At 44.0% G+C, this 25,160-nt stretch overlaps 1 protein-coding gene across 1 annotated transcript; it reads right to left on the bottom strand.

Annotated features, from left to right (window-relative positions):
* Positions 1-494: 494 nt before the first annotated feature.
* LOC306932205 (FERM domain-containing protein 4B-like) lies at positions 495-24,957 on the bottom strand (the record flags this gene model as incomplete). The annotated part of the gene is made up of 24 exons (XM_079513902.1): positions 495-2,541; positions 4,395-4,533; positions 5,147-5,486; positions 6,454-6,682; positions 7,192-7,410; positions 8,576-8,737; positions 9,397-9,547; positions 9,729-9,785; positions 10,755-10,983; positions 11,700-11,816; positions 12,209-12,342; positions 12,884-13,019; positions 14,266-14,404; positions 14,655-14,731; positions 19,230-19,316; positions 19,574-19,631; positions 20,005-20,070; positions 20,374-20,457; positions 21,052-21,074; positions 21,179-21,235; positions 21,375-21,459; positions 23,431-23,523; positions 24,239-24,333; positions 24,892-24,957. The coding sequence occupies 24 exons, from the start codon at positions 24,955-24,957 to the stop codon at positions 2,511-2,513; spliced, it is 2,874 nt and encodes a 957-aa protein (XP_079370028.1). The 3' UTR covers positions 495-2,510.
* Positions 24,958-25,160: the final 203 nt, after the last annotated feature.

Raw genomic sequence — 25,160 nt, 5'->3', positions numbered from 1 at the left:
TGGTTCTATGAGGGGGTGGGGTGGGGGGTGTTAAGCAGGGGACAGACACTAACAGGTGGAGCTGGACTCAAAGGCCCAGCGGACCAGAACTATGGTTGGTTGGTAGACACTTCACATATGATTGTTCCAGCTGACCGGGAGTTCTTCCAAACTATTTCCCAGAATTCCCTGGAAGGAAGACACTGGCAGTCTGAGAGAGCATCAACGCACTGCTGAACAGCTGACATTGGGAGGGGGGGGGGGGGGGGCAATTAAGCCTGATTTACTTCTAAAAATACACTAAGATTAGATTAGCATTAACCACTTGAACCCTAGCATCCTGAACATTTCCTGAAAATGGCCCATCTACAAGTGCGATGTGAGATTGTAGATCTGCTATTTTTGGCCAAGATGTTTGGTGTGGAGTAATCTCTCACCAAAGTATGAAGTATCTTCATTATTTATTTATTTATTTTCTGGGTGTGTTTCGATAGCCTCTCATAGCCATACTAATATCACTGCATGGATGCCTGGGGCAATATGCATTGCAAAGGCAGTTTGAAAGCTGGCTACACAAGGCTAGTGTTCCGATGGGCTCCCAGATTGGGTGGAGAGAAAAAAGCACAGCCAAAGTTCAAGTTTACTAAATGTTGAGGGTTTAAAGGGATATTTCACTTTCGTTTCTGTGTATGTAAAACCACTCCAGATAATTTGCCTCTCACAGAAGAAGTTTGTAATTCTTGTTCTTGTTCCAAATGGAAAGTATTTTATTAAGAGATGAGACAGATATTAATCTACACACAACTAATCTACACACTCACTGTACAAATGTGTCAACTAATTAAAGGGCAGTGACTTTCTATTTGTACAAAATAGAAAAGGAAAAAAAAACAATCTTTATCAAAAATTGTTTTTCCTCGACATGCAACCACGTTACAACACTATGAAAGAAACAATATTCTATAAACAATATGAACATACATTCAGATTATTCACACACGCACGCACGCACGCACGCACGCACGCACGCACGCACGCACACACACACACACACACACACACACACACACACACACACACACACACACACACACACACACACTTTGTGAAGAAGGTTTTACAATTCTCTTTTCGTCACGATTGTGAACGTTGTCATTAACCCCTTGTGTTCATTCTCATCATGTTTTAATGACAAAGTACTGAAGATGTTTAATTTTTTCATCCTATCACCTTGCATTTCATATAAGGCAAAATGTATAAATACAGTACAGTATAGTAGTAGAACACAGTACTGTAGTACAGTACTGTAGTGCTGTACAGTACAGTAAAACACAGTAGCATTGTTGTGTGATAATAGCAGATCTACAAGCTCACTAGGCTGTGAGGATCATTACACTTTAGCTGACTATTAATGATTTCATTGTGTTTGGTGAACAACATTTTAACGTTCACACACAAATCAAATTTTTAGGCTTCGTAAATAAAACTTGTACAGTTGTACACAACTGTAATATACACAGAAATAACTGACAATGACATAAAAAATATTAAAAAATCGTACAAAATAGAGATACTAGCAGATATACGAGCTCACATCTGGTAGATCTGCTGTATGCATGAAACATTTATTATTTATTATAAAAAAAATCCCAAATTAGAGATAACAGGTTGATAAAAGAGTGTGTAAATGATGAAAAAGATGATTACAAAAGAGATTGCATTTCTGCTGATTTCATTTCAGTTTTATGGATATGAATGGAAACGATTAAAATATTGTTATTATTATTCAAAATTGCATTAATTGTGACAGGCCAATGATGCAACATGATGTATTGTGAACTTGTAGATCTGCCATTTTAGCTATTTTCTTTAAATAGTTACACATTCTTATCTTTTTTGAAATTATTTGATTATATCTTTTTTTGTATTGTTGTTAATTAACAGACAAGGTTCAAATCTAATATTTATAATATTTTTTGTGCGACGCCGTAAGATTCATAAAGTTTGTCACATACTCCTCTGCGATCAGTTCTCACCCATCCAGTCCAGTCCGGTCTAAAAGGCACGTGGGAAAGTCTTTCTGTTGTGTTGAGAGTTTCATTAACATGTAATTAGCATGTCATTAACATGTAATTAACATGGACTGTCCCCACTCTGTCTCCACTCAACACACAGCAGCAGAATTGTGGCAGCGACGTGACATTTAGTTTAGAAAATAACAGCTTCTCAAACCTTTCCATTTCAACTCTGAGTATACAGGTGGAACCAAATAGACCCCATAACTCTGAGAGTATACAAATGGACCTGTGTCACGGGTCCATTTGGTTCCATTTGTACACTCTCAGGAGTTACAGAGCTGTAAGGGTCCTTTCTGAAGCCCCTTGGGGACCCCAGAGGGTCCCTGGACCACACTCTTTGAGAACCATTTAGAATAGAAGACCTCCTGTTGTTTCTGGAGGGTTGGTTAGGATGATGATGAAGATGAAGATGTGCTCCAGGGTTCATTTGGTCCTCTGCGGTTCAGTGGAGACTCATACCCTCTCGTACCCTCTGTCCATAAACCTGAGTGCAAATTACACCACAACATGTCAGAACCGTAAAGATGTTAAAATGTTTATAAACAAACATGTTGCTCGGAGCACAGGTCTCCGTCAGGTCAGGTATAGGTTATTGTGGGCTAGCAATGTTCGGAATTCGCCAATCAGGATGGAATATGAACAATCGGACAGATCCGTGTTGATCACGTTACTATAGAGATGGTGTGTACAGATTTGCATGATGTTTGAACAAAATCTGTAGGCAGGGACGGCTCCAGGGACGGCTAGGGGGGCTTTAGTCCCCTCTGGTCACTTTACCGTATGTTGTCGACCTACCGGATGTAAACAAAGGCTTCACCCGGAAAATACATTTTGTAAACGCGATCATCGTTTCTTTAGTTATTGGCGGTTAAATGTATTTTTCTAAATCTGATAACATTGAGGCGGACGGAGACAGAGTTTTCACTTCTGGTTAAAATGTGTTAAGAACCTGCAGACACCCTGAACGGCCTCACACTGGATCTCACCCTTTAAGAGTTAGAAAGGTTGTCTGAGGAAACAGCACCCCCTCTGGCCACCTCTGGTACTGAGTCGGGTGTGTTAGTAGAAACAGCACCCCCTCTGGCCACCTCTGGGACTGAGTCTGATGTGTTAGTAGGCTGCAGTGTGTCAGAGTGAGGAACCCTGGACACATGAGCAAGGCATTAGGTTAGGAAGCAAGGAAAGGAAGCAAGGGAAGGAAGCAAGGGAGGAAGGAAGGAAGGAAGGGAGCAAGGAAAGAAGGAAGGAAGGAATCAACAGTTTTTATGAAAGTTTTGGCACACACACACAGACAGACAGACAGACAGACATGCAGACAGACAGACAGACAGACAGACAGACAGACAGACAGACAGACAGACAGACAGACAGACAGACAGACAGACAGACAGACAGACAGACACTTTATCAGATGCTCTTCATTCAGAAAGACCAGCACAGCTGGACCCTCTAGTCTGCGTTAACGAGCCAAAACGCGGGGGCTGTAGTTCTAGGGGGCGGCAGTTCTATAGGGGGCTGTAGTAGTGTCAAAGTGTCCTTGAGCAAGGCTCTGAACCCCTAATTGCTCCCGATGTGCAGGTTGGTGCCTTGCATGGTTTCCTCCGTCATCAGTGTATGAATGTGTGTGTGAATGGGAGAATGTAATGCACAATCTATGTAAAGCGTTTTGGATAAAAAAGCGCTATATAAATGCACCAATTACCATAGCACATCACTTTTAAATTCTAATGTTTAGAACTACAGCCCCCATAGCACCACACTTTGTAGTTCTAATGTTTAGAACTACACCCCATAGCACCCCACTTTGTTGTAGTTCTAATGTTTAGAACTAGCCTACATAGCACCCCGCTCTGCGCAAAGATCAAAGTGTGTCGCAACTCTCTCTTCAACGTACTGCGCACACGAGACACAAACTCTACGACGCAAAACAATGCGGAAGGAAGTGCCGCGCGATTGGTCAAGGGGGGAAAGAGGAAGTACCCTGCAATGTCATTTGGTCAGGGGGGCAAAGAGGAAGTGCCCTGCAACGCCATTGGTCAAGGGGGGAAAAGAGGAAGTACCCTACAACGTCATTGGTCATGGATGGAAAAGAGAGCATGCTCTAGGTGAGCAACGATTTCCTGTTACCTCCTCTAGATATTATAACTCTGTGGAACAGAACAACGTGGTTCTCAACGCGGGTTCGGAGGACCCCCAGGGGTCGTTGGAGGGGTTCCAGGGGGTCCCCAGCAATCGTTTTGTTGTTGTTGTTTGCTGGGGACCCCCTGGTCACGATCATTTTACTACTTTATCCACTTGATCTACAACTCACAGCTGCAGCTGTATGCTGCCTCCTACCTGCTGTGTGTGGGACTGCGGCTGAACACTGCCCCCTGCTGTGCGTATGGAGGAGATTCGGCCATGTGCTCGTAGTCTGACAGGCCCACTGCCAGTTGGTTGTGCCAGGTCCCGGTGCCTGTGCTGTTCACCGACGACACTGAAAAAAAGAAAAAGAAAATACAATAAAGCAAAACATTAACATATATATATATATATGACAGCAAAACCGTGGAGATCACCAAACTGCTCTCCACTAGTCCCTCCCTTACATTTTATTCTAGTTTTATTTATTGACTAAAAAAGGAAGTCTTCAGACATTTTTTGACATAGCTTTTAAAGGAGAATTCCATGCTAGAAGGCTTTCTTACCTTTATTTGTAGTTGTTACGTCCCCACCAAAGAGGTTCAGGTGTTATTTTGTGCAAAAGTGCATTATTGGCTATTTCCCCTAATATAAGCCCTCAACAGAGGTTGGATTTTTGTGCTATTTCCATCGAAATAAGTAGTAAAGTGTGCCACTTGGGATACTATTTACATTATGAAGAGAGGATATAAATTGATATCCCCAATGACCCATTCAATTCAATGCAATTCAATTAATGGAGGGCTAATATTAGGGGAAATAGCCAATAATGTGCTTTTGCACAAAATAACACCTGGGCCTCTTTGGTGGGGACGTAATAACTACAAATAAAAGTAAGAAAGCCTTCTAGCATGGAATTCTCCTTTAACACAGGTGTGAAGACACACCTGAGTGAGGGTGAAACTTGCCTGAGGAGTACGAGGTGGTCCGACTGGACGGGCTGAAGGGGGCGGAGCTAGTAGAGGGGGCGGGCAGGGTCTGGTAGCCTAGGCTGAGCTGTGATCCGCTGTCGTAGCCGCCATTGTGCCCGTTGCTGTGCCCGCCGCCCTGGCGCTGGTACCAGCCTCTCAGGTGCTCCGCCACCAGGGCTTTCTGCATGCTCTTGGCCAGCAGCTGGTTCCTAGGCCCCGCCCCCTTCCTGCTGCGGGGTGGCGGGCGCACCGTGGCGTACGGGTTCTGGTGAGACAGCCCCTCCGATTGGTCCACGCTGTAGTGTCTGTACCTGTCATGTCCGTGGTAGCCATTCACCTGGGAGGAAGGGGTAATTAATTCATTATTTACCGGAGTTAATTAATTAATTGATTGATTGATTGATTGATTGATTTATTAACAGTTTGCAGAATTACAGTACATTTCAAGTACAACTCAATACAACAACTGTTAACTGTGAGTGGACACCATAAAGCATTACACTTGTTTACAATAGGGCCCACCATTTTCAATTCATCAAAATTGATTAGCGTATGATACATGCTGAAGAAGGCTTGACGCCGAAACACGTCCGTGTCTGCTGTGTTTGTCTGTGCGCATTAATATTATTTAAACGTAGCAGAAGGACTTCGGTGTGCTGTTTTTTTCTTTCTTTACTGTGAATCTTCGTGAGCCGTGCACCCGGTAAACTGCATACTGTATACAGACTGAGATTGGTCTTTTTGAGCGGTGCACACTCCAATGACTGGTCGCGTGTGTCCCTATGTGGCCATGTATATCTGTCTGTTTGGGGTATGAACAGCTGCAATACTGCTGGGTGACCTAAAGTGGCACTGTTGAGCAGCCTAAAAGGCCATTCACACTGAGCACTATAACTATAATAATAAAAGTATAACTAACAATGGATGGTAACCGCAAGGTTGCCAGTTCGATCCCAGGCTCCCCCAGAGTTAGTGTCGAAGTGTCCTTGAGCAAGACACTGAACCCCTAATTGCTCCTGATGTGCTGGTTGGTGCCTTGCATGGTTTCTGCCGCCATCGGTGTATGAATGTGTGTGTGTGCGAATGGGTCAATGTAATGCACAATCTATGTAAAGCACTTTGGATAAAGGCGCTATATAAATGCACCATTAACCATTTACCATTTAACAATAAAACTGTACAATAAAAGTATAGTTGCACCGCTCAGTTCACACAGCTGTGATTTTCTTTTCTCCTGAGGTTGTAGTTACCTGGTAGTTAGGGTTGTAGTTTACCCGGTAGTTAGGTTTAGTAGTAGTGTTTACCTGGTAGTTGGGGTTGAGGTTGTAATGTCCTTCCACTTCGTTCTCGTAGACGTACGCTGCGGCGCTGGAGAAGGGCTCTGTGTCTGGACATCCTCCCGGGTAACCCGCAGTCGCATAGAACGAACCGCAGGGGGCGTAGTGAGGCGCCGGAGGCTCGTAGGCGTAGCCGGAGGGCGAGTGGACCAGGTTGGGCATGGAGCCGGTGTTCCCTCCATACACCTCCACCCTCCTGTAAAGATAGATAGATTATTTATGTGTCATGCACCAGAGGTGCCCAGCCCGCATGGATTTATCTATTCTAAATTTAACAAAAGCTGTCGCAAGGTGTCGAGTGTCGCAAGGTGTCGACAGTCTTTACCTTCCTTAGCACAGAGCAAGACTGCTGCTCGCTTTGGGCCCCATCTCACAACGCCACGGCGCATGGACAGCCTCAAGGAACCTAGCACCGCTAGGTTGCTTCCACTATTTAAATGTACTTAAATTTACACCACTCACTTATGTGGTGGTTTGTACCTGGGGTAGTTGTATTAGGTGGGTAGTTGTATTGGGTGTCAATGTACTGGGTAGTACCTGGGGTAGTTGTATTGGGTGAGTGGTCCACACAGTAGTCCAGGCTGGACAGACTGGTGTGGTTTATATGGTGGTGGTTGTATTGGGTTGAGTGGGGGTTTGTATCTGGGGTAGTTGTATTAGGTGGGTAGTTGTATTGGGTGTCAATGTACTGGGTACATACAGTACCTGGGGTAGTTGAATGGGGTGGGTGGTCCACAGTAGTCCAGACTAGACAGACTGGTGTAGTTGGACCCCAAGTCCTCCAGAGCCTCGGTGCTGTTGCTACGGTGACACGGTGATAGCGTAAACACCGGCTTCTCCGAGTCACAGGGGTCTTTACCTAGTCGAGGCTGAGACTCTAGACTGCCACTACGATGCCTGAAGCTGTGACCCCCGACCTCCGACCTGGAAGTACATAAATACATACATTAATACATAAATAAATACATACATGAATACAGTACATATACTATATCTATAGACTCTAGACTGCCATTACGGTGCCTGAAGCCATGACCACATCCGACCTGGAAGTACATTAATACATAAGTACATCTATAGACTCTAGAAGGTCATAAAAGTTATGAAATTAAACAATATCTTAGTATAGCCCTGAACTCTACTTGCACAGAGGCAGTCCTGCAACGGTCCGGGCAGCCGGATACCCACAGATACTGTATCTGACGGGCACCCACACTTGACGGGTGAACAATATTTGAGTATTTGATTCACTTTGACGTGCAGATTTCTGAACGAACCCGACCACTGAATGCACCAGTTGCCATCTTGTAATCACGGGTGGTGGGGGCGGACAACGCGTCCATTATTTAGGTCTGGTTTGTATTTTGATGTAATCACGGGTGACGGGTCGGTCTACGGATTTGATTATTGACGAGGGGGGGCCTATGCTTAGGGGTCAGGTAGCCTCGGAGACCGCATGCGTCTCATTTTCACAAGAAAAACAAAAGCTTGGGCAAACAAGCCACATTTCCTGGTCTAGGAGTGGGAGTGAACTATACAGTGCAGAGGGGCGTCGCTCCAAATGTGGTGACGTCAGTGTTCTCCGCCGTTTTCTACCAGGGAGGGGGAGGGGAGGGGGGCGGGGGTGGGCGCTCAGATCGGTGAACCAATAGGATCCACCGCCGTGATCCCAGCGGCACCCGCCCCTCTAGACCAGAAATCACGCTGGCTGGGCCAGGCTAGGGGTCAGAGGTCATACCATAGAGCTATAATATATCTAGAGAATGGCTTGAGGAGCGACCGCCCCGCCCCCCGCTATTCACTTCAATGGAAGTTGCTCAGTGGCGTTTTGAAGCCATAGAAAAACCACTGTGCTGTAGGGTTAGGGTTAAAGGTCAGAGGTCACACCTGAGCTGGCTGCTGCTGTAGGGTTAGCGTTAAAGGTCACAGGGGTCATACCTGAGCTGGCTGCTGCTGTAGGGTTAGGGTTAAAGGTCAGGGGTCATACCTGAGCTGGCTGCTGCTGTAGGGTTAGGGTTAAAGGTCACAGGGGTCATACCTGAGCTGGCTGCTGCTGTAGGGTTAGGGTTAAAGGTCACAGGGGTCATACCTGAGCTGGCTGCTGCTGTAGGCGTTGCGGGTCATGACGGGCATGCTGCGGGGGTCTCTGCGGGGGCGGGGCAGGGTCTTGTAAGGGCTGCTATGATTGGACGAGACCTCTCTGGGGCTCTGGTAGTACAGACCTGCCTCCTGGTGGCCTTCAAACGCAAACCTAGAAGATAAGATAAGACATTTTATAATAACATAACATCAAAGAAAGCAATAAGATACACCCGCACACTGTGTATCTGCTCGGCACAAGAGTATTGTCTTATTTAATGAAGCAAGGTTTCGGTCACTAGGGACCTTCCTCAGGCAGTTTTCTCCTACAGATAATAACATAACATCTTATTTTAATTCACCCTGAAACATACATTTTGTAACCGCAACCAGCAACGCTTTAGTTATGAGCCGTGAATAAAGCTTTTTATTTTTTTTTACATCAAAAACGCAATCTGGGAAAAGAATCTGAGATAAATGCAAAAAGCAATTTGACATTGAAGCGGACGGAGGCAGACTTTTTCAATTCTGGTCCATTTCCTGTTTATCAATCGGATCGCCAAGCAACCCAGACATATTCATACAGTGGTGAAGAGCGTGATCTAACGCAATCAATGAATAAATAAAGTCGTAAAAGTCTGGACTCTCTGGAGTTGCCGACAGATTCAGCTGCGGAGCTCTGAATCTGTCTTGAGAGATTATTATATTTCTGAATGACTCACCACCTGGCCAGGTGTCTCGTAAGGTCTTTGGGGACAGTGGGAGACTCACCTGCTCAGGTTTCTGTGGAGGTGGTCTTTGGGGACATGTTGGGGACAGTGGGAGACTCACCTGCTCAGTTGTCTGTGGAGGTGGTCTTTGGGGACAGGTCTGTCCAGCTCATACTCCGTACCCACCATGGGGCTGCGAGGGGGACTGAGCTGAGGAGACGCAGAGCTCTGGACCGACCTGGACCGAGGTCTCTGGCCCCTGTCTGAGTCATCTGAACACATAGTAGATACATAGAGGACATTTATTGCATTGTTGCACTGCTCACTTCACACAGGTGTGATTTTTTTTACCATTTACAATGTAAGCATTTAGCAGATGCTCTACCAGCTTGTTGATCGGATATTTTCGTCATTCGACGTTGGGCGTTAAGTGTTTAAATTGGTGTGACTCACCATCGTCCTCTAGTGGTAGACTGGAGACAGAACTACAGTCTGAACGACCCAGTTCATCTAGAAGAACAAGAAGAAGAGAAATCCTGAATAACAAAACAGCTCACAGGAAGTAGAACAATTAACCAAACAACTCACAGGAAGCAGCACAAAGCATCGGCCATGTTCACATGGCGGACATTTTGCCTGCACTAGATCTTCAGACCGTGTAGCAAATGGACATAAAACGGTATACGCCTCCTCCGGCTATTGGGCATGGTGTATAGTATGGCGGCTGCCATTTTGGTTTCCAATATGGCAGAGGCACAGCACGGGACTTGTCAGAATCTAGGGTGTGCTCTATTTGTAGTATTTGCAGTATGCCGTGCCTCCACCATATTGGAGTTCAATATGTCGCTCCAATGAACTGCAGTGGCGAATGGGGTATCTATATCTATGGTGTAACCGTGTAGCGGCCCACGCTGGGCAAGACCTACGCTGTAGACGCTATAATTTTTTGGGGGAGGATGTTGTGGGATTTTGGCGGAAGTACTGCTCAACGTTAATGCTTTACAAATCTGTTAACATTCTCCGTGAATGAAACAAGTGTTGTGATTGGTCGGGGAAATATAGTATCCGGGGGAAATACATCTGACGGATGTTCCGGACCGACACTTCCGCCGATAGCGTCTCTCTGCCTTTATTCCCGTTTGATTCTATAGGCATTAATTTACTTTCCCCGCTTTGATGCGATAGGCGTTAATTTACTTTCCCCTGTTTGATGCGATAGGCGTTCATTTACTTTCCCCTGTTTGATGCGATAGGCGTTCATTTACTTTCCCCTGTTTGATGCGATAGGCGTTCATTTACTTTCCCCTGTTTAATGCGATAGGCGTTCATTTAATGTACCTGCGATGATGACCGAGGCTCTCTGGGTGGGCTTCTTTCCCTGTTTGATGCGATAGGCGTTCATTTACTTTCCCCTGTTTGATGCGATAGGCGTTCATTTACTTTCCCCTGTTTAATGCGATAGGCGTTCATTTAATGTACCTGCGATGATGACCGAGGCTCTCTGGGTGGGCTTCTTCCCCTGTTTGATGCGATAGGCGTTCATCTGGCCCTCGATGTGTTGCAGCGTGGTCATGGAATCCAGGCAGTTCCGTCTTCTCTTCTTCTTCACCGTTTTACAAATGTCCGTCTCGTTGGCCAGCTTCTTAGCAGCTTCACAGATCTTCCTCTGCAGAGCAAACCTGCTCTCCAAGTTACGCAGGTACGGATCCTAGAAATGTAATAAATACCTTTCAGTCAGATAACTCACAAATAGATTTAACCAATATTTATTATGGAATGAGAATACAAGTGTGCATATAATATGCACCCTTGTGCCCTTGAGCACAGCATGAAGCCGCTCGAGTATATCTGACTGAACTGACCCCGCAAGCTACGTATCATATATGTGAATGATAGTATAGAATACAGGTACGCGTACTAGAAAATGTAATAAGTCTTCCTCCTTTTTCACCCGAATTTCACCCAGTCTTTTAACCGTGATGTGACAATACAGTTGATTCTGAGGTGTGGATCCTAGAAAATATAATACATATTAAACCCTCCAGAAAAAAGCATTTATGCGATCGCATAATTTACCGCATAATCAACCAAATGGAGCAGATTGTGCAGATTATGTCATTTTTGTTTTTACCTCCCACATATTCCACCGCATAAAATCACATAGAGTCCCACATATTTCGCAACTTTGTGGATATTTCACATCTTCCCACTATTTCACTGCATAAAATCACAAAAATAATTTCTGGACGGTCTAAATATATGAAGCATAGAAAGTATAGTACGTAAGTATTGTATAATATTCAACCACATAGCCTACTATTTAACCATATGGTAACTACTACAGTAAGGGATCATTTGAATTTTGTCTTTTCTTTATTGATAGATCGATAGAAGGATAGATGGATAAATAGAAAGAATACTGACCTCATTGTACGGGAAAAGCTCGTCTAACTTAAAGGTGGTCCCGACACGTCGTCTGACCTGCGGGGGGCGCTCTCCTGAAGAGAGAGGATATTCTTTAGGCAGTTTGCCTGTCAGCTCCTGGAAGGAAATCACAGGATTATAAAACTATGTCCTGTTCATAACTGACACATTATTATAATTATTATAAAACTATATGTCCTGTTCACCTAACTGACATACATTTATTCTAATGACTATAAAACGTGATGCTAACGCTGAGGATGTGCACGTACGTGGCCAGGCATGCATGCGCACGTGGCCACACATGCACAGTAATGGCGAAAACTGCGGTCAAAAACGCTAATAAAAAGCGTTTAATTTAGGAAAGTGAAAAAGCTTCTCAGTGTGGTGCATATAAGCTAATGGTCAATGCCTGTGTGAAAATTCAGTTCAGTTGGTCCATGAGAGGAGGAGACAGACATTTCATGATTAATAGGTTGTATTATTATTATTAATATTATTATGCTCACCGCCTCTCTCAGGCAGATCTTTTTCAGCTCTTTAGTTTTCTTCTTCAGAACGTCTTGGATCTCCTGTTCCTTCTTCCTCAGCTCAGAGATCTTCTCCTTGTTGAGCTCCTCGTTGGCCTCAGAGTCTGCAGAACCTGAACACACGCACACAATTTCAGTTCAGATTCACAGCAATATCAGCTTTGAATCGTAGTGTGGAATGTAGGCCTAGACGAATTTGTAGACTAACTACAATTTTGAAAAATGATAGTTTAGTAAATAATGTTTCTTTGCATCAATGCTGGACTGTACAACTAATCATTTTATTACGGTTTCACTTTCTGCTTAGAATAGTCGCGGACTCACGGTAACATAACAGCGTGTGTTTGTGGGAGAGAGATCCAGAGAGAGAGAGAGAGAGAGAGAGACAGTTTACTACCACGAGAGGAGCGGCCGCCGGGACCCCCCCCCCCCCCCCGTGCGGGCCCTGAAGCGACTGCATTCGCTGCTTCCCTATCGCTGCGCCTGAACCATCCAGTCTATCCCCATGAGCAAGGGGATAGACTAACTAACTGCCCCCCTGTGCCATCAACGGTACCATCTGAGCAGACATCTGCTGGGTGCAGTAACACACTGACTTGTAGAGGTGCAGAAACACACACACTGACCTGTAGAGGTGCAGTAACACACACTGACCTGTAGAGAGCAGACTTCCGTTGCTGGCTGTGATTACGTTGTTCTTCATCACGTCTAGACGTGTCGTCTTGGATCCTCCGTGGTCTGTGAGATCTGCTGCCATGTCCTCCACACTCCTCACCGACCCTAGTTTACCCTGCAGGACAAGGAGTTATAATAACTATAAAATTGTATGAATCTGGGTGACTACGTAAATCTGGTTGTTTTAGGGAGAAGAGTCTGGGGCACATGGAGCGTTGTCCATGGTGTTTTAGGGAAAGGAGAATAGTCTGGGGTGTGTGGAGCGTTGCAGAGGGTGTTTTAGGGAAGGGAGAAGAGTCTAGGACGTGTGGAGCATTGTACAGTACAGGGTGTTTTAGGCCGGGAAGGCAGAAGACTCTAGGACGTGTGGATCGTTATCCATGGTGTTTTAGGGAAGGGAGAAGAGTCTAGGATGTGTGGAACGTTGTTCATGGTGTTCAGGTGTTGTAAGGAAGGGAGAAGAGTCTAGGACATGTGGAGCGTTGTCCATGGTGTTTTAGGGAAGGGAGAAGAGTCTAGGACGTGTAGAGTGTTGTCCAGGGTGCATGGGGGAAGAGTCTGGGACGTGTGGAGCGTTGTCCAGGGTGTTTTGGGGAAGGGAGAAGAGTCTGGGATGCGTGTAGCGTTATCAAGGGTGTTTTGGGGAAGGCAGAAGAGTCTAGGACAGGGGTGCCCACACTTTTTGACTTGAGAGCTACTTTCAAAATGACCAGCTCGGCAAGATCTACCCACCAAATCAATTATTATACCATTGCTGAAAATAGTTTAAATATGTACCTGAGGGGGCTTCGGAATAGTATAGAGTTTGTGTTACATTCTGTACAGTATAAGACAAATGCACTTGGAATGGGAAATTATCGTTTTTTCTTCAATATATTTAAATTAAATACTCTTTAGGGGCATGTCATGTGATCTACCTGCACAGCCTTTGTGATCTACTGGTAGATCACGATCTACCTTTTGGGCACCCCTGGTCTAGGATGTGTGGAGCGTTGTCCAGGGTGTTTTAGGGAAGGGAGAAGAGTCTAGGATGTGTGGAGCGTTGTCCAGGGTGTTTTAGGGAAGGGAGAAGAGTCTAGGATGTGTGGAGCGTTGTCCAGGGTGTTTTAGGGAAGGGAGAAGAGTCTGTGTGGAGCGCTGTCCAGGGTGTTTTAGGGAAGGGAGAAGAGTCTGGGACGTGTGGAGCGTTGTCCAGGGTGTTTTAGGGACGGTTCAGACAGCGTCCCTGTGTTAACTGATCTGAGGGAGGGGTTATATGAGTGGGAGGAGTTATATGAGTGGGATGGGTTATATGAGGGGGAGGAGTTATATGAGTGGGAGGGGTAATGGGGATTATATGAGATTATGAGTGCAACTCTTACTTTGCATTGTTTCCTGTCGAGGTAGAACTGATGTTGACTGATGGCCATTACCCAGATGGTTTTGATGTGAGAATGACTGGCGTACCACGTGTGGATGAGCAGCCCTGTCTGCCCAAAGGTCCGCTTGGTTACAGCCCTCCTATTGGTCATAAAACAAAGGTACGCTTGGGTTACAGCCCTCCTATTGGTTAAAGATAAAGGTCGGCTCGGTTACAGCCATCCTATCGGCAATTTATGGCAAAGATATGGTGTAGGGGGGGAAAGCAGAGGGCCTTCTATAGAGCCTGAGGGACTCCCGTCAAGGGTAGAACAACAGCATTTATATATGAATAAAGGAACACTCATAAATTAATACAATAACAGTATTAAAGCATATTTATTTAGTTTACCTGTGTGGGTCGTTCACCTCAACTGCAAACTTCTTCTCCCTGAAGTAAAGATTCTCTAACTGTTTCCACTGGTAGAGCTGTCATGAAGACAAAGAAGTGTATAAGAATGGAATAGTTTTCATGTCATGGTCAGACTCGGGTAACACAAGACTGACATTAAATAAATCACCTCACATAAACCTCGATACCACATACACCTCACCTTAAAACCACAGGTATATAAAAACCCAGCAGACAGACAGTAACCCGAGCCGTCACTATGGCGTCCTGCGCTGCCTGGCATGATGCAAGCTCTGCAGCAGTAATGTAATGTGCTCAAGTCAGAGGATATGCCACCGTGCAAAAATGGAGTGATACACAATAACTCACTCAGGTGTGTGCAACACTTTCCACCATGGCTCATCACCAGTCCTCTAGTCAGTGAGACTACCCCCCCCCCCCCCCCCCAACACACACACACACACACACACACACACACACACACACACACACACACACACACACACACACACACACACACACACACACACACACACACACCTATCCCTACAACCACCAGATGTGCGGTGACACAGCGCTGCTTTGACAAAGTACTCCCAGGTGTGTGTGAGTCACAGTCAGTCTGAATCAGACCAACATCCCCTATATGAAACACAGCAAAGTACAAGTCACGCTTCCATGGCTGTTGTTTTTTTATCAGGTGAATACCTGACTAACATCTACTTGTTATGTTAATGTAGACGACATGTTTGCACCTATAGTCGATTCCAGGGTTGCCAAGTCCACTTATTTCCAGCAAAACTTGGGTTGTTTTTATCCCACGATTTTGTAACCCATTTTTCACACCTGTGTCAATTATCTAATGTGATCCTCGGCTCTACACACCCTCCGCCAACCTGGGGAGAGCAACGGACTTGAACTCATGCTTCCTTCATGCATGAGTGTCCAAGTCGCTCCTTTACACCTGACAGGGGGGAGTTTCCCTGGTTGGACGTAGCACGTGGAAGGAACACGCTATTCGAACCAGTTCCTTTCCCCTCCATCAGGCGCCCCGGCTGGCCAGGGGGAGGCAGTTTAGAGACCAGGATCACTGCATGTTTTTGTGAGGAGGAGAGGACACGCCGCTAGCGCCCACAGCGTCCCGAGCGGGAATCGAACCCAGGACCATAATATAGACATATTATGTCTATGATGTTCTCCCCGTGCCCAAGGGGAGAGGCATATATCCCTGGCAGACTGCAGACTAACACACTGTCTGAGACAGTGCAGACTCGCAACGCAGCAGACAAGCATGATCACTCACAGTCACACTCATGGCTTGATGGGGAAGACACGTTTGCAATGTTAGAACATCACTCCATATAACTTCAAACTAAACGCGGTTGCATCACGGTACTAAAATAATAATCATTAAATCATACTAATATGGGCGGGAGAACACAACGGAGACAGCGCATGCAAACGGCCGTGAAGCGCGAGATTGTGACACACAAACATACACGTTACAATTTAACAATATAGGCTTATAGGCTATATCAGCTGTTCTGTTCGCATGCCGTGATGCACACATGTAGGCGCATTCAACTCCATGGTGGGTTTAAATTGAGCCTTTTTTATATTATTACAGGTCCACATTATGTCCTGTATGTCCACCAAAGCATGAAAACAAGGCTCCCTGCCAAACCGCTCGTCCAAACGTCCAGAGTTAAACATCGTTCAACTCTGTGACCAGATGAAAACAGAGCAGGCACTCAAGCACCGGGTCACACTCACTGCTGCTTTTCTTATATGGTAAATATCGTTGCTGACGGGAGGAAACCACCTAACTCCATTTTTGAGGTTTTAGATTTTTTTTTTGCATAAATCAGTGCTATTGAAGTTGAACACCCTTTACGTCTCCAAAGTGTTTCGAAAATATTGAACTAATGACTAAATCCAACACCTCTCCCCCTCTCATGGACGTAATTGACAATATGTCACAACACCAACTTTGATAAGGCAGTGTTGCTTTGATTTCAAAATATAAGGTTTTCTTCATTTCCTGAAAAATGAAAATTTTGGAGTTAAGTGGTTTCTTCCCGACAGCAGAGATATGCTAAATACAGTGTAAATACCATATAAATACTATATAACTATGATAACTATGAAAACATGTATGTATGTATGTATGTATGTATGTATCTGTATGTATGTATGTATGTATGTATGTATGTATGTATGTATGTATGTATGTATGTATGTATGTATGTATGTATGTATGTATGTATGTATGTATGTATGTATGTATACACATAAGCAGTAGGCTATATGTGCTCTCAGTTGTATTGAACAACTGCTCTGCCATTCTGTCCATGATGGAAATAATTGTGATTTCATCGTTTCGTCCATAATCACATGTAGACATTCTTTAAATCAAATCAGATGTGTTGTTTTGGTACATGTCATAACAGGATGGTAATCCTGAAGAATATATAATGTTAGTTGGGCTGAAACACCAACCTACATAAGATAACATTGGCATTAACAAATAATTACAGTCTCTTAAGTAATTTGGAAACATTTAGAGTGAGAACAAAAATACTAGTTACTGTCTCTAGTATTCTAAAATATGTATTTACAACACAGAGGCTTAAATCTTACCAGTCGAGGATGTTTCTCACGTCCTGTTGGTGTTTATTTGAACCCCCATGAAGCTTGTTGCTTATTGCTCCACACAAACACTGTTTTTACACTCCGTTCCGTTCTAAACAAACACATATGTAACACTCTGCTCCATTCTAAACAACACATACAGTATTGCACACACACACACACACACACACGTCACACACACACACACACACACGTCACACGCACACATATTTGACGCTCCGTTCCATTCTAATCAACACACTAAAACATATTTCTGTCCTGTCAGCATCAGCGTGTCTGTTCACGTTACTTCTCCTACAAGAACTCTGGAAACACCCAATGCTGCCTCTGATGAATCCTATTCTGTCTCCTATCTCCTTGCCCTGTCTCCTGTCCTATATCCTTACCCTGTCTCCTATATCTCCTTACCCTGTCTACTATTTGCCTTATCCTGTCTCCTATCTCCTACAGGTAAATGCACCATTTACTTGTGACATCACAAACAAACCCCTCCATCTTTACAACAAGAATGATGAGTGACATATTGACAGATCAGATGAGTGACGTGTTGACAGATGTCATTTCTCATTTGGGTGTTTCTCTTAACAACAAACTAGACAAACTAGACTAGGTGTGACGTTCACACCTCACCGTATTATAACATCTGACAAATACATAAAACATTAAAACAATGAATGTCACGATATGCAGGCAGGCAGGCAGGCAGGCAGGCAGGCAGGCAGGCAGGCAGGCAGGCAGGCAGATAAAAGGACTCCCATACAGCACCTCAGGCTATGTTTTACCTTGACTGACTGAAGACACACTCATAATGTCAGCTCACTGTGTGTGTGTGTGTGTGTGTGTGTGCGTGCGTGCGTGCGTGCGTGCGTGCGTGCGTGCGTGCGTGCGTGCGTGCGTGCGTGCGTGCGTGCGTGCGTGCGTGCGTGCGTGCATGTTGCATAAGAGCCGATCGAGTTGTTCAAGTCTAGCCTGGTCTAGTGCAGCTGTATGACACATCATCTATCACACACACGCACACACCTCCATGAGTCATCATGCTATGCACACACACACACACACACACACACACACACACACACACACACACACACACACACACACACACACACACACACACACACACAGGCCTAAACCTGACCACCAGGGGGCGTCCTCTTCCCTGAGCCAGGCCTACGTATAAACCACAAGCACACGGGGAAATAAGCCGCCAACTTTATCTGCCAGACGTAGTAGGGGCGAGGCTTCCCTCACTTTGAGTGGTACCGAACGCGGCAGCCACGGGTGTCTTTCTGCCAGTCTGGATTGGAAGTCTATTGACTAACGAGCCTTGTTACCGAGCTGGCTGACAGAATGGGGTTTTCAGGCAGTGGTAGAATATGAAAACGCCCAACTCATGTAAAAAGATAGAAATCCCCACCCAGTAGGGGAAGGGAAAGCTCTGGCAGAAGTCGTTGGCGGCTGATTTCACCCTTCTGCCTACCAGAAAGGACGTTTTACTGCATCATCAGCTGAGGACCACCATTCATGGATGTTTCATCCCTTATCCAGAACATCCCCTGGTGGCGGGGCAGCAAATATTATGCTGCGTTCACACGGGCAGACGCAAACGACGCAGTCTACCATTCGTTATCAATGGAAGCCACTAAGCCAGCGACATGACGATGCAAAGATACAGTCTACCATTCAGAGTCAATGGAAGGCAGCAACATGACGATGAAAAGATAGTCTACCATTCGTTGTCAATGGAAGCCAGCATGACGATGCAAAAATACAGACTACCATTCATTGTCAATGGAAGCCAGCAACATGACGAATGCAAAGGCATAATGCATGTAGCTGCTCCAAATGATACTCCCATTTTGCATCTGCCCGTGTGAACATTGAACACACCATTACAATATGTATTATAATATTAATAATTACCTTCCTAGGTTTCAGTTTATCCTGCAGATCGTATTGTCCGATCCCTTTATAGCTGATCCCCAACCACCACGGCATGCCCTGCTTGTCCTGTCAAAATAAAAGCACATTGTCCAGTCAAAATAAAAGCACATTGTCCCTGTCAAAATAAAAGCACATTGCTCCGTCAAAATAAAAGCACGTTGTCCACGACAAAATAAACGCACCATGTCCTGGTCAAAATAAAAGCACATTGTCCTGGTCAAAATACAAGCACATTGTCCTGGTCAAAATAAAAGCACCTTGTCCTGGTCAAAATACAAGCACATTGTCCTGGTCAAAATACAAGCACATTGTCCTATACATACCTTAACTTCATAGTAATGAACTCCATACGTGGGCAAGGATTCCACTAAAGTCAAATACCTGAAAAACAAATATGGACAGGAATTGGAGATACAGGCGATTGAAAGAAACGGATAGAGTGGGCACGGGTGCACGAGAAGTTCAAGATGGCACACTCCAGTGTTGTTGACAACACTAGCTAGCAACCCAATGCTAATGTGAGTAGCATTACGACTTGATCGATCAAAAGCACTATAAAAGGCCAATTGCCGTAGATCTACGTTATTGGCGCTATGTGTGGTATTTATAAATTGACGCAGATCTACGGCAATGGCAGGAAGCGTAGGCACTGTATGATAAATATGCACTGTACTATGGATAATATGAATTATAATTCATATTAATAATACTGACTCTATGATGGATAATAATAATTAGTAAAAATTATACTCACTGTATGATGGCTTGTCCTCTGGATAGTCCTTTTAGCTTCTTGTAGAACTCGATCACTCTGTCCTCACTGGAAAAAGAATAAGAATAAGAATAAGAATAAGAATAAGAATAAGAATAAGAATAAGAATAAGAATAAGAATAAGAAGTTCGCTAAGTCTGTACAACCTTGTGTTGTACAGACTTATATAGGACTTAGACTTATATAGTTATAGGCCAGGGTCAAATAAATGAATATAGTGGGGGGCAAATTGTAATGGTACCCACTTCCAATAGTGGGATTGACTTCTGGTCTTAACTGTTGGATTCCTCGTACCCATAAACAGGGGGCATTGAATGAGTTAAACATGTTAATGCATATAATATAACATACCAGTAAGCCAGAGATGGGTGTTCTTTCAGCACCTTGGTAGGAAGAGTTGGCAGTTTCTTTAAGTCACTTCTGGTGCTTTCGTCACTGAAAAAGTAATGATACAATATTATTATTATTAATAATAATATAACAATAAAACTTCAAGTCACTTCTGGTGCTTTCATCACTGAGACACATACATTAACATAACAAATAACAAATAACCATCTAAGTTAGAACCATGTTTAAGTACAGTAAACCTGTGTTTGTGTTTGTGTTTGTGTGTGTGTGTGTGTGTGTGTGTGATTGATTGATTGATTGAAAATTATTTAACAGTTTGCAGAATTACAGTACATTTCAAGCACAAACTCAATACAAAGGCTGTTAACTGTGAGTGGACGACCCAATTAAGCATTACACTTGTTTACAACAGGGTCCACCATGTTCAATTCATCAAAATGTGTGTGTGTGTGTGTGTGTGTGTGTGTGTGTGTGTGTGTGTGTGTGTGTGTGTGTGTGTGTGTGTGTGTGTGTGTGTGTGTGTGTGTGTGTGTGTTTTGATTTGATTTATTGATTTATTACAGTCAGCTCTACAGAGTAACTCATGTATTATTGAAACCTCAGTATTGGCTTCTTGTCCTGTTCATTGTTATACCTTTAATTAAATAATGTTTAATTTAGTAGATAGAAAGCTGTTACCTTGTGTAGTCTCCTTTTGCCTCCTGTTGACAAAAAACTAAAAACATTAAATACATGTTCATTCTATTTTTTACCAAAACAAGTTGTAAAATACAGTTATTATTATAATATATTAACAGTGACAGACCTGCAAGGCGTTGGCAGCTAATTTGAACACATTCTCACTTTCCACCTCAATGTTCCCCTGGGAGACATTAAATAAACATTACATAAACATTAATCATTAGACATTAAATAGTCTAAACATTAAAACGTTAAATAAACATTAGACATTAAACAGGTTCAATAGAAGAAAGCTTAAACAGAATGCATAAAACACTCACATTGTAAACGGCAGACTTTGCATTGAGGAAGAATAACTCCACAGTAGTGACGTCTTTAAGCTGTGTGATGTTTTCAATATAAAACCTGTAAAAATATGTTAAATATGAGATGTCTATGTAAAACCTGTAAAAAACCTGTAATATGTAATAATATGTCCCCCCCCCCCCCCCCCCCCCCCCCATGAGGAGCTAACTATTTCCATAGACAATGCCTGGGTAACCTCCAGGAACCTTGGTGTTGTCCTGGACAGTCAGCTCTCATTCAAAGCACACATTACAGCCGTCGCTCGATCCTGTAGGTTTACACTCTACAACATTCCACGAATCAGACCCTTCCTCACCATGCAGGAGTCAGCCCAGCTCCTTATCCAGACATCAGTCATGTCAAAACTTGACTATTGTAACTCCCTTCTTACTGGCCTACCGGCATGCGCACTTAAGCCTCTCCAATTGATCCAAAATGCCGCAGCTTGCCTGGTTTTCAACCAGCCAAAATTCTCACGTCACTTCCCTTTCACCGCTCCCTCCATTGGCTCCCGGTCGCTGCCGAGTCGAGTACAAAACTCTGATGCTGGCATTCAAAGAAACCAAAGATATGGCACCCCCATATCTTGCAAGTTTGATCGGACCCTACAAACCCTCCCGTGCGCTCAGATCAGCCGACACGGGGAAGCTGGAAGTACTTCGCTAAAAATGCCAGGACAACGCTCCACACGTCCCAAACTCTTCTCCCTTTTGGCTCTAAAACTATGTAATATACTTTCCATTGCAATCAGAACTGCAGACTCACTCCCAATCTTCCGCCGTAGTCTGAAAACCCATCTCTTCAGACTCCATCTTAGCCCATAGCACTTGCCAAAGTACTTGCCTTAGCCTCGACCACCTACAGGCGTATGCATAGGCTCAACTTATGTAACTTAAATAGCACTTTATGTAAACATAGTACTCTAGTAGTGTATACACATATTTCATTATATAGATATTCCACTGTTAGGTTCTTAGATTACCTATGATTCATGATGATTTTTATGTATTTTATGTATTACCATGTTTTTTGTTCTTGCTCACTGTAAATCGTTCTGGATTAAGAGCGTCTGCTAAATGGCTAAATTGTAATTGTAAAATTGATGTTTTCAATATAAAAAATTTAAATAAAAGCACAAGAGGAAATGTTAAGCATGTTAAATATGAGAGAGAAAAACTACACTAAAGCATTGTTATAGAGCACCGAAGTCTGACATCAATATCGCTAGAGTATGTGTACTTTTTTTGTATTATAATCCCCATAGGGGGATTTTAGAAGAACTGTGTTTGAAAAATAAACAAATCATACCGGCCGTTTCACTCACAATGGATATGAAGAATCAACTGAGTCTGACTGTGATAAAACACTAATGTTACTGCTGCTGATTTCTTCGCTAGAAGCAGACTGTGTCAAATATGACTGACATAAACACTGTCATAAACGATACAGAGACACCTCCCGACAATATCGCAGAGACAGTTTGTTTATTTTTGGACCACAATGCTTAATATGAGACGATTTTAAGATGATCCCATGTTATTCTCCATAGAGAAAAACTTCCGCGAACCTCTTGGGACCAGGGGATTAGCCATAAAGCATAGAGTATGTATATAAGTTAACAGCTTGAAACCATGTCACACACACGTTCCACACCCCCACAGGGAGGGCAGTGCCCGGTATCGATTTGGTAAGACCCACGGTTGTCCAGAACCACCACAAAAGGTATCTGCTGGGGCTCTGGACATGATCACCCCTATATCTCCATATATGGAGTTGGCCTGTTCTGATATCACACTTCATATTTGGGCATGCCTGCCACAGAACTCCATATATAGGAATAAAGGGACACAAAGACAGATACAGAAATCTCCATATATGGGCATAACATCGCTACTGACTCGATGATCTACAGCCGAGCACGGTTCTGGTATATTATAATATAATAACTTTAAACAAGCTTCGGTTCCACATGATATAGGTCAGATAGACAGAGCACTACACTGCCTCCTGCTGGAGGGTGTGTGTAATTACCTGACCAGGAAGTTGAGGGCGATGGGTCCAGCCTTTTTGGAGAAGTCATGATCCAAAACCCTGCGGTCCAATTGTAACCATTTACACTGACCACTGTGGACATGCGCGCACACACGAGAGAGAGAGAGAGAGAGAGAGAGAGAGAGAGAGAGAGAGAGAGAGAGAGACCACCATAAATAAATGGTGCATTCATATAGCATCTTGGGGCGCTATACATAGATTGTGCATTACATTCACCCATTCATATACACATTCACACACCGATGCCGGAGGAAAGCAAGGCACCAACCTGCACATCATCGAGAGCAATTAGGGGTTCAGAGTCTTGCTCAAGGACACTTCGACACTAGCCTCGGAGACCACAGGCGTTTTGTTTAAGGAGAGCGAGACATGCATGAGAACTGGGCTGGCATACGAGCGCACGGAGTGAACCTTGTACTTTAGTGCAGAGGGGCGTAACTCCAAATGGGGCGAACTGGGAACCTTCCGGTTCCTAAGCCGCCACTCCACCTCCTGAGCCACTGCCACCCCACTGTCTGCCTGTCTGCAATGTACAACTGGAACTGCACTCTGCACTCTCCCATGGAGAGTGGATTGACATTCAAGGGACCCTAGGCTACCGCCGTCCAAAATACAGAAAAGGTAACCGAGGGTCCCGAAAGGGGCTAGAGGCCATCAGAAAAATGCACACGTACGTGCATGGACCCACACGTGCACGTGCGTGCGCGCAGACACACACACACACACACGCACACACGCGCGCGCACACACGCACACGCACACGCACACACACACACACTTCACTTACTTGTCGTCTGTAAATGTTAATCCAAAGTATTCTTTCTCTTTCAGGGTGAAATGAGAAGAGACCAGATCCAGCAGCTCATGAGACAGAAGCTTTGGCTGTAGAAGAAAAAAACATTTAATCACACATGATGAGAAACACCTGGGGAAGACATGAACATAGACCGCCTTAACAACTAGTTACTAGAACAAGAACATAACATAGAAATTCAACACCTAGAAAAGACAGGCAAAGTCTCTGACTGTGACAATATTTCCTGAACATGTAAATATGTATATCATTGCTGTCGGGAAGAAACCACCTAACTCCATTTTTGAGGTTTTATATATTATTATTATTTTATTATTATTATGTTGCATAAATCAGTGCTATTGAACACCCTTTACGTCTGTGTGTTGGTTAATTTTTTTTAACCAATAGTAGTAAAAAGCGCTTGGGACAAATCCTGTTAACTCCATTGGACCCTCAAACTGTCTGCTAAAGCAACTAACTCCACCACCTCTCCCCCTCTCATGCAAGTAATTGACAATATATAAAGTCACAACACCAACTGTGATAAGGCTTTGCTTTCAGTGTGAGGTGGTTTCTTCCCAACAGCAGAGATATAACATATTACCTGAAAATGTAAATATGTAGATGGAGTTCTTAAATATTACCTGAACCAGCAGCTCCAGCGTTCTGTCATCCAGCAGATGAACCTGACAGATCCGTCCTTCTGTCATCTATAATAATAATAACAATAATAAACATTTATAAATATCATATTTATAGATCCTTTCTGTCATCTGACATAAAATAAACAAACATTTTACAATGTAATCATTTACCAGACGCTCTTTATCCAAGAGTGAACCAAATTGGACCGTACAGTTCTGTAACTGACAGTGTACAAAATATAAATGTAACCAAATTAACCCTTAACTCT

The sequence above is a fragment of the Electrona antarctica genome (assembly GCF_951216825.1).
Source record: "Electrona antarctica genome assembly, chromosome: 2".
Lineage (NCBI taxonomy): Eukaryota > Metazoa > Chordata > Actinopteri > Myctophiformes > Myctophidae > Electrona > Electrona antarctica.
The sequence above is the reverse complement of the archived record's forward strand: the minus strand, read 5'-3'. Positions and strand labels throughout refer to the sequence as shown.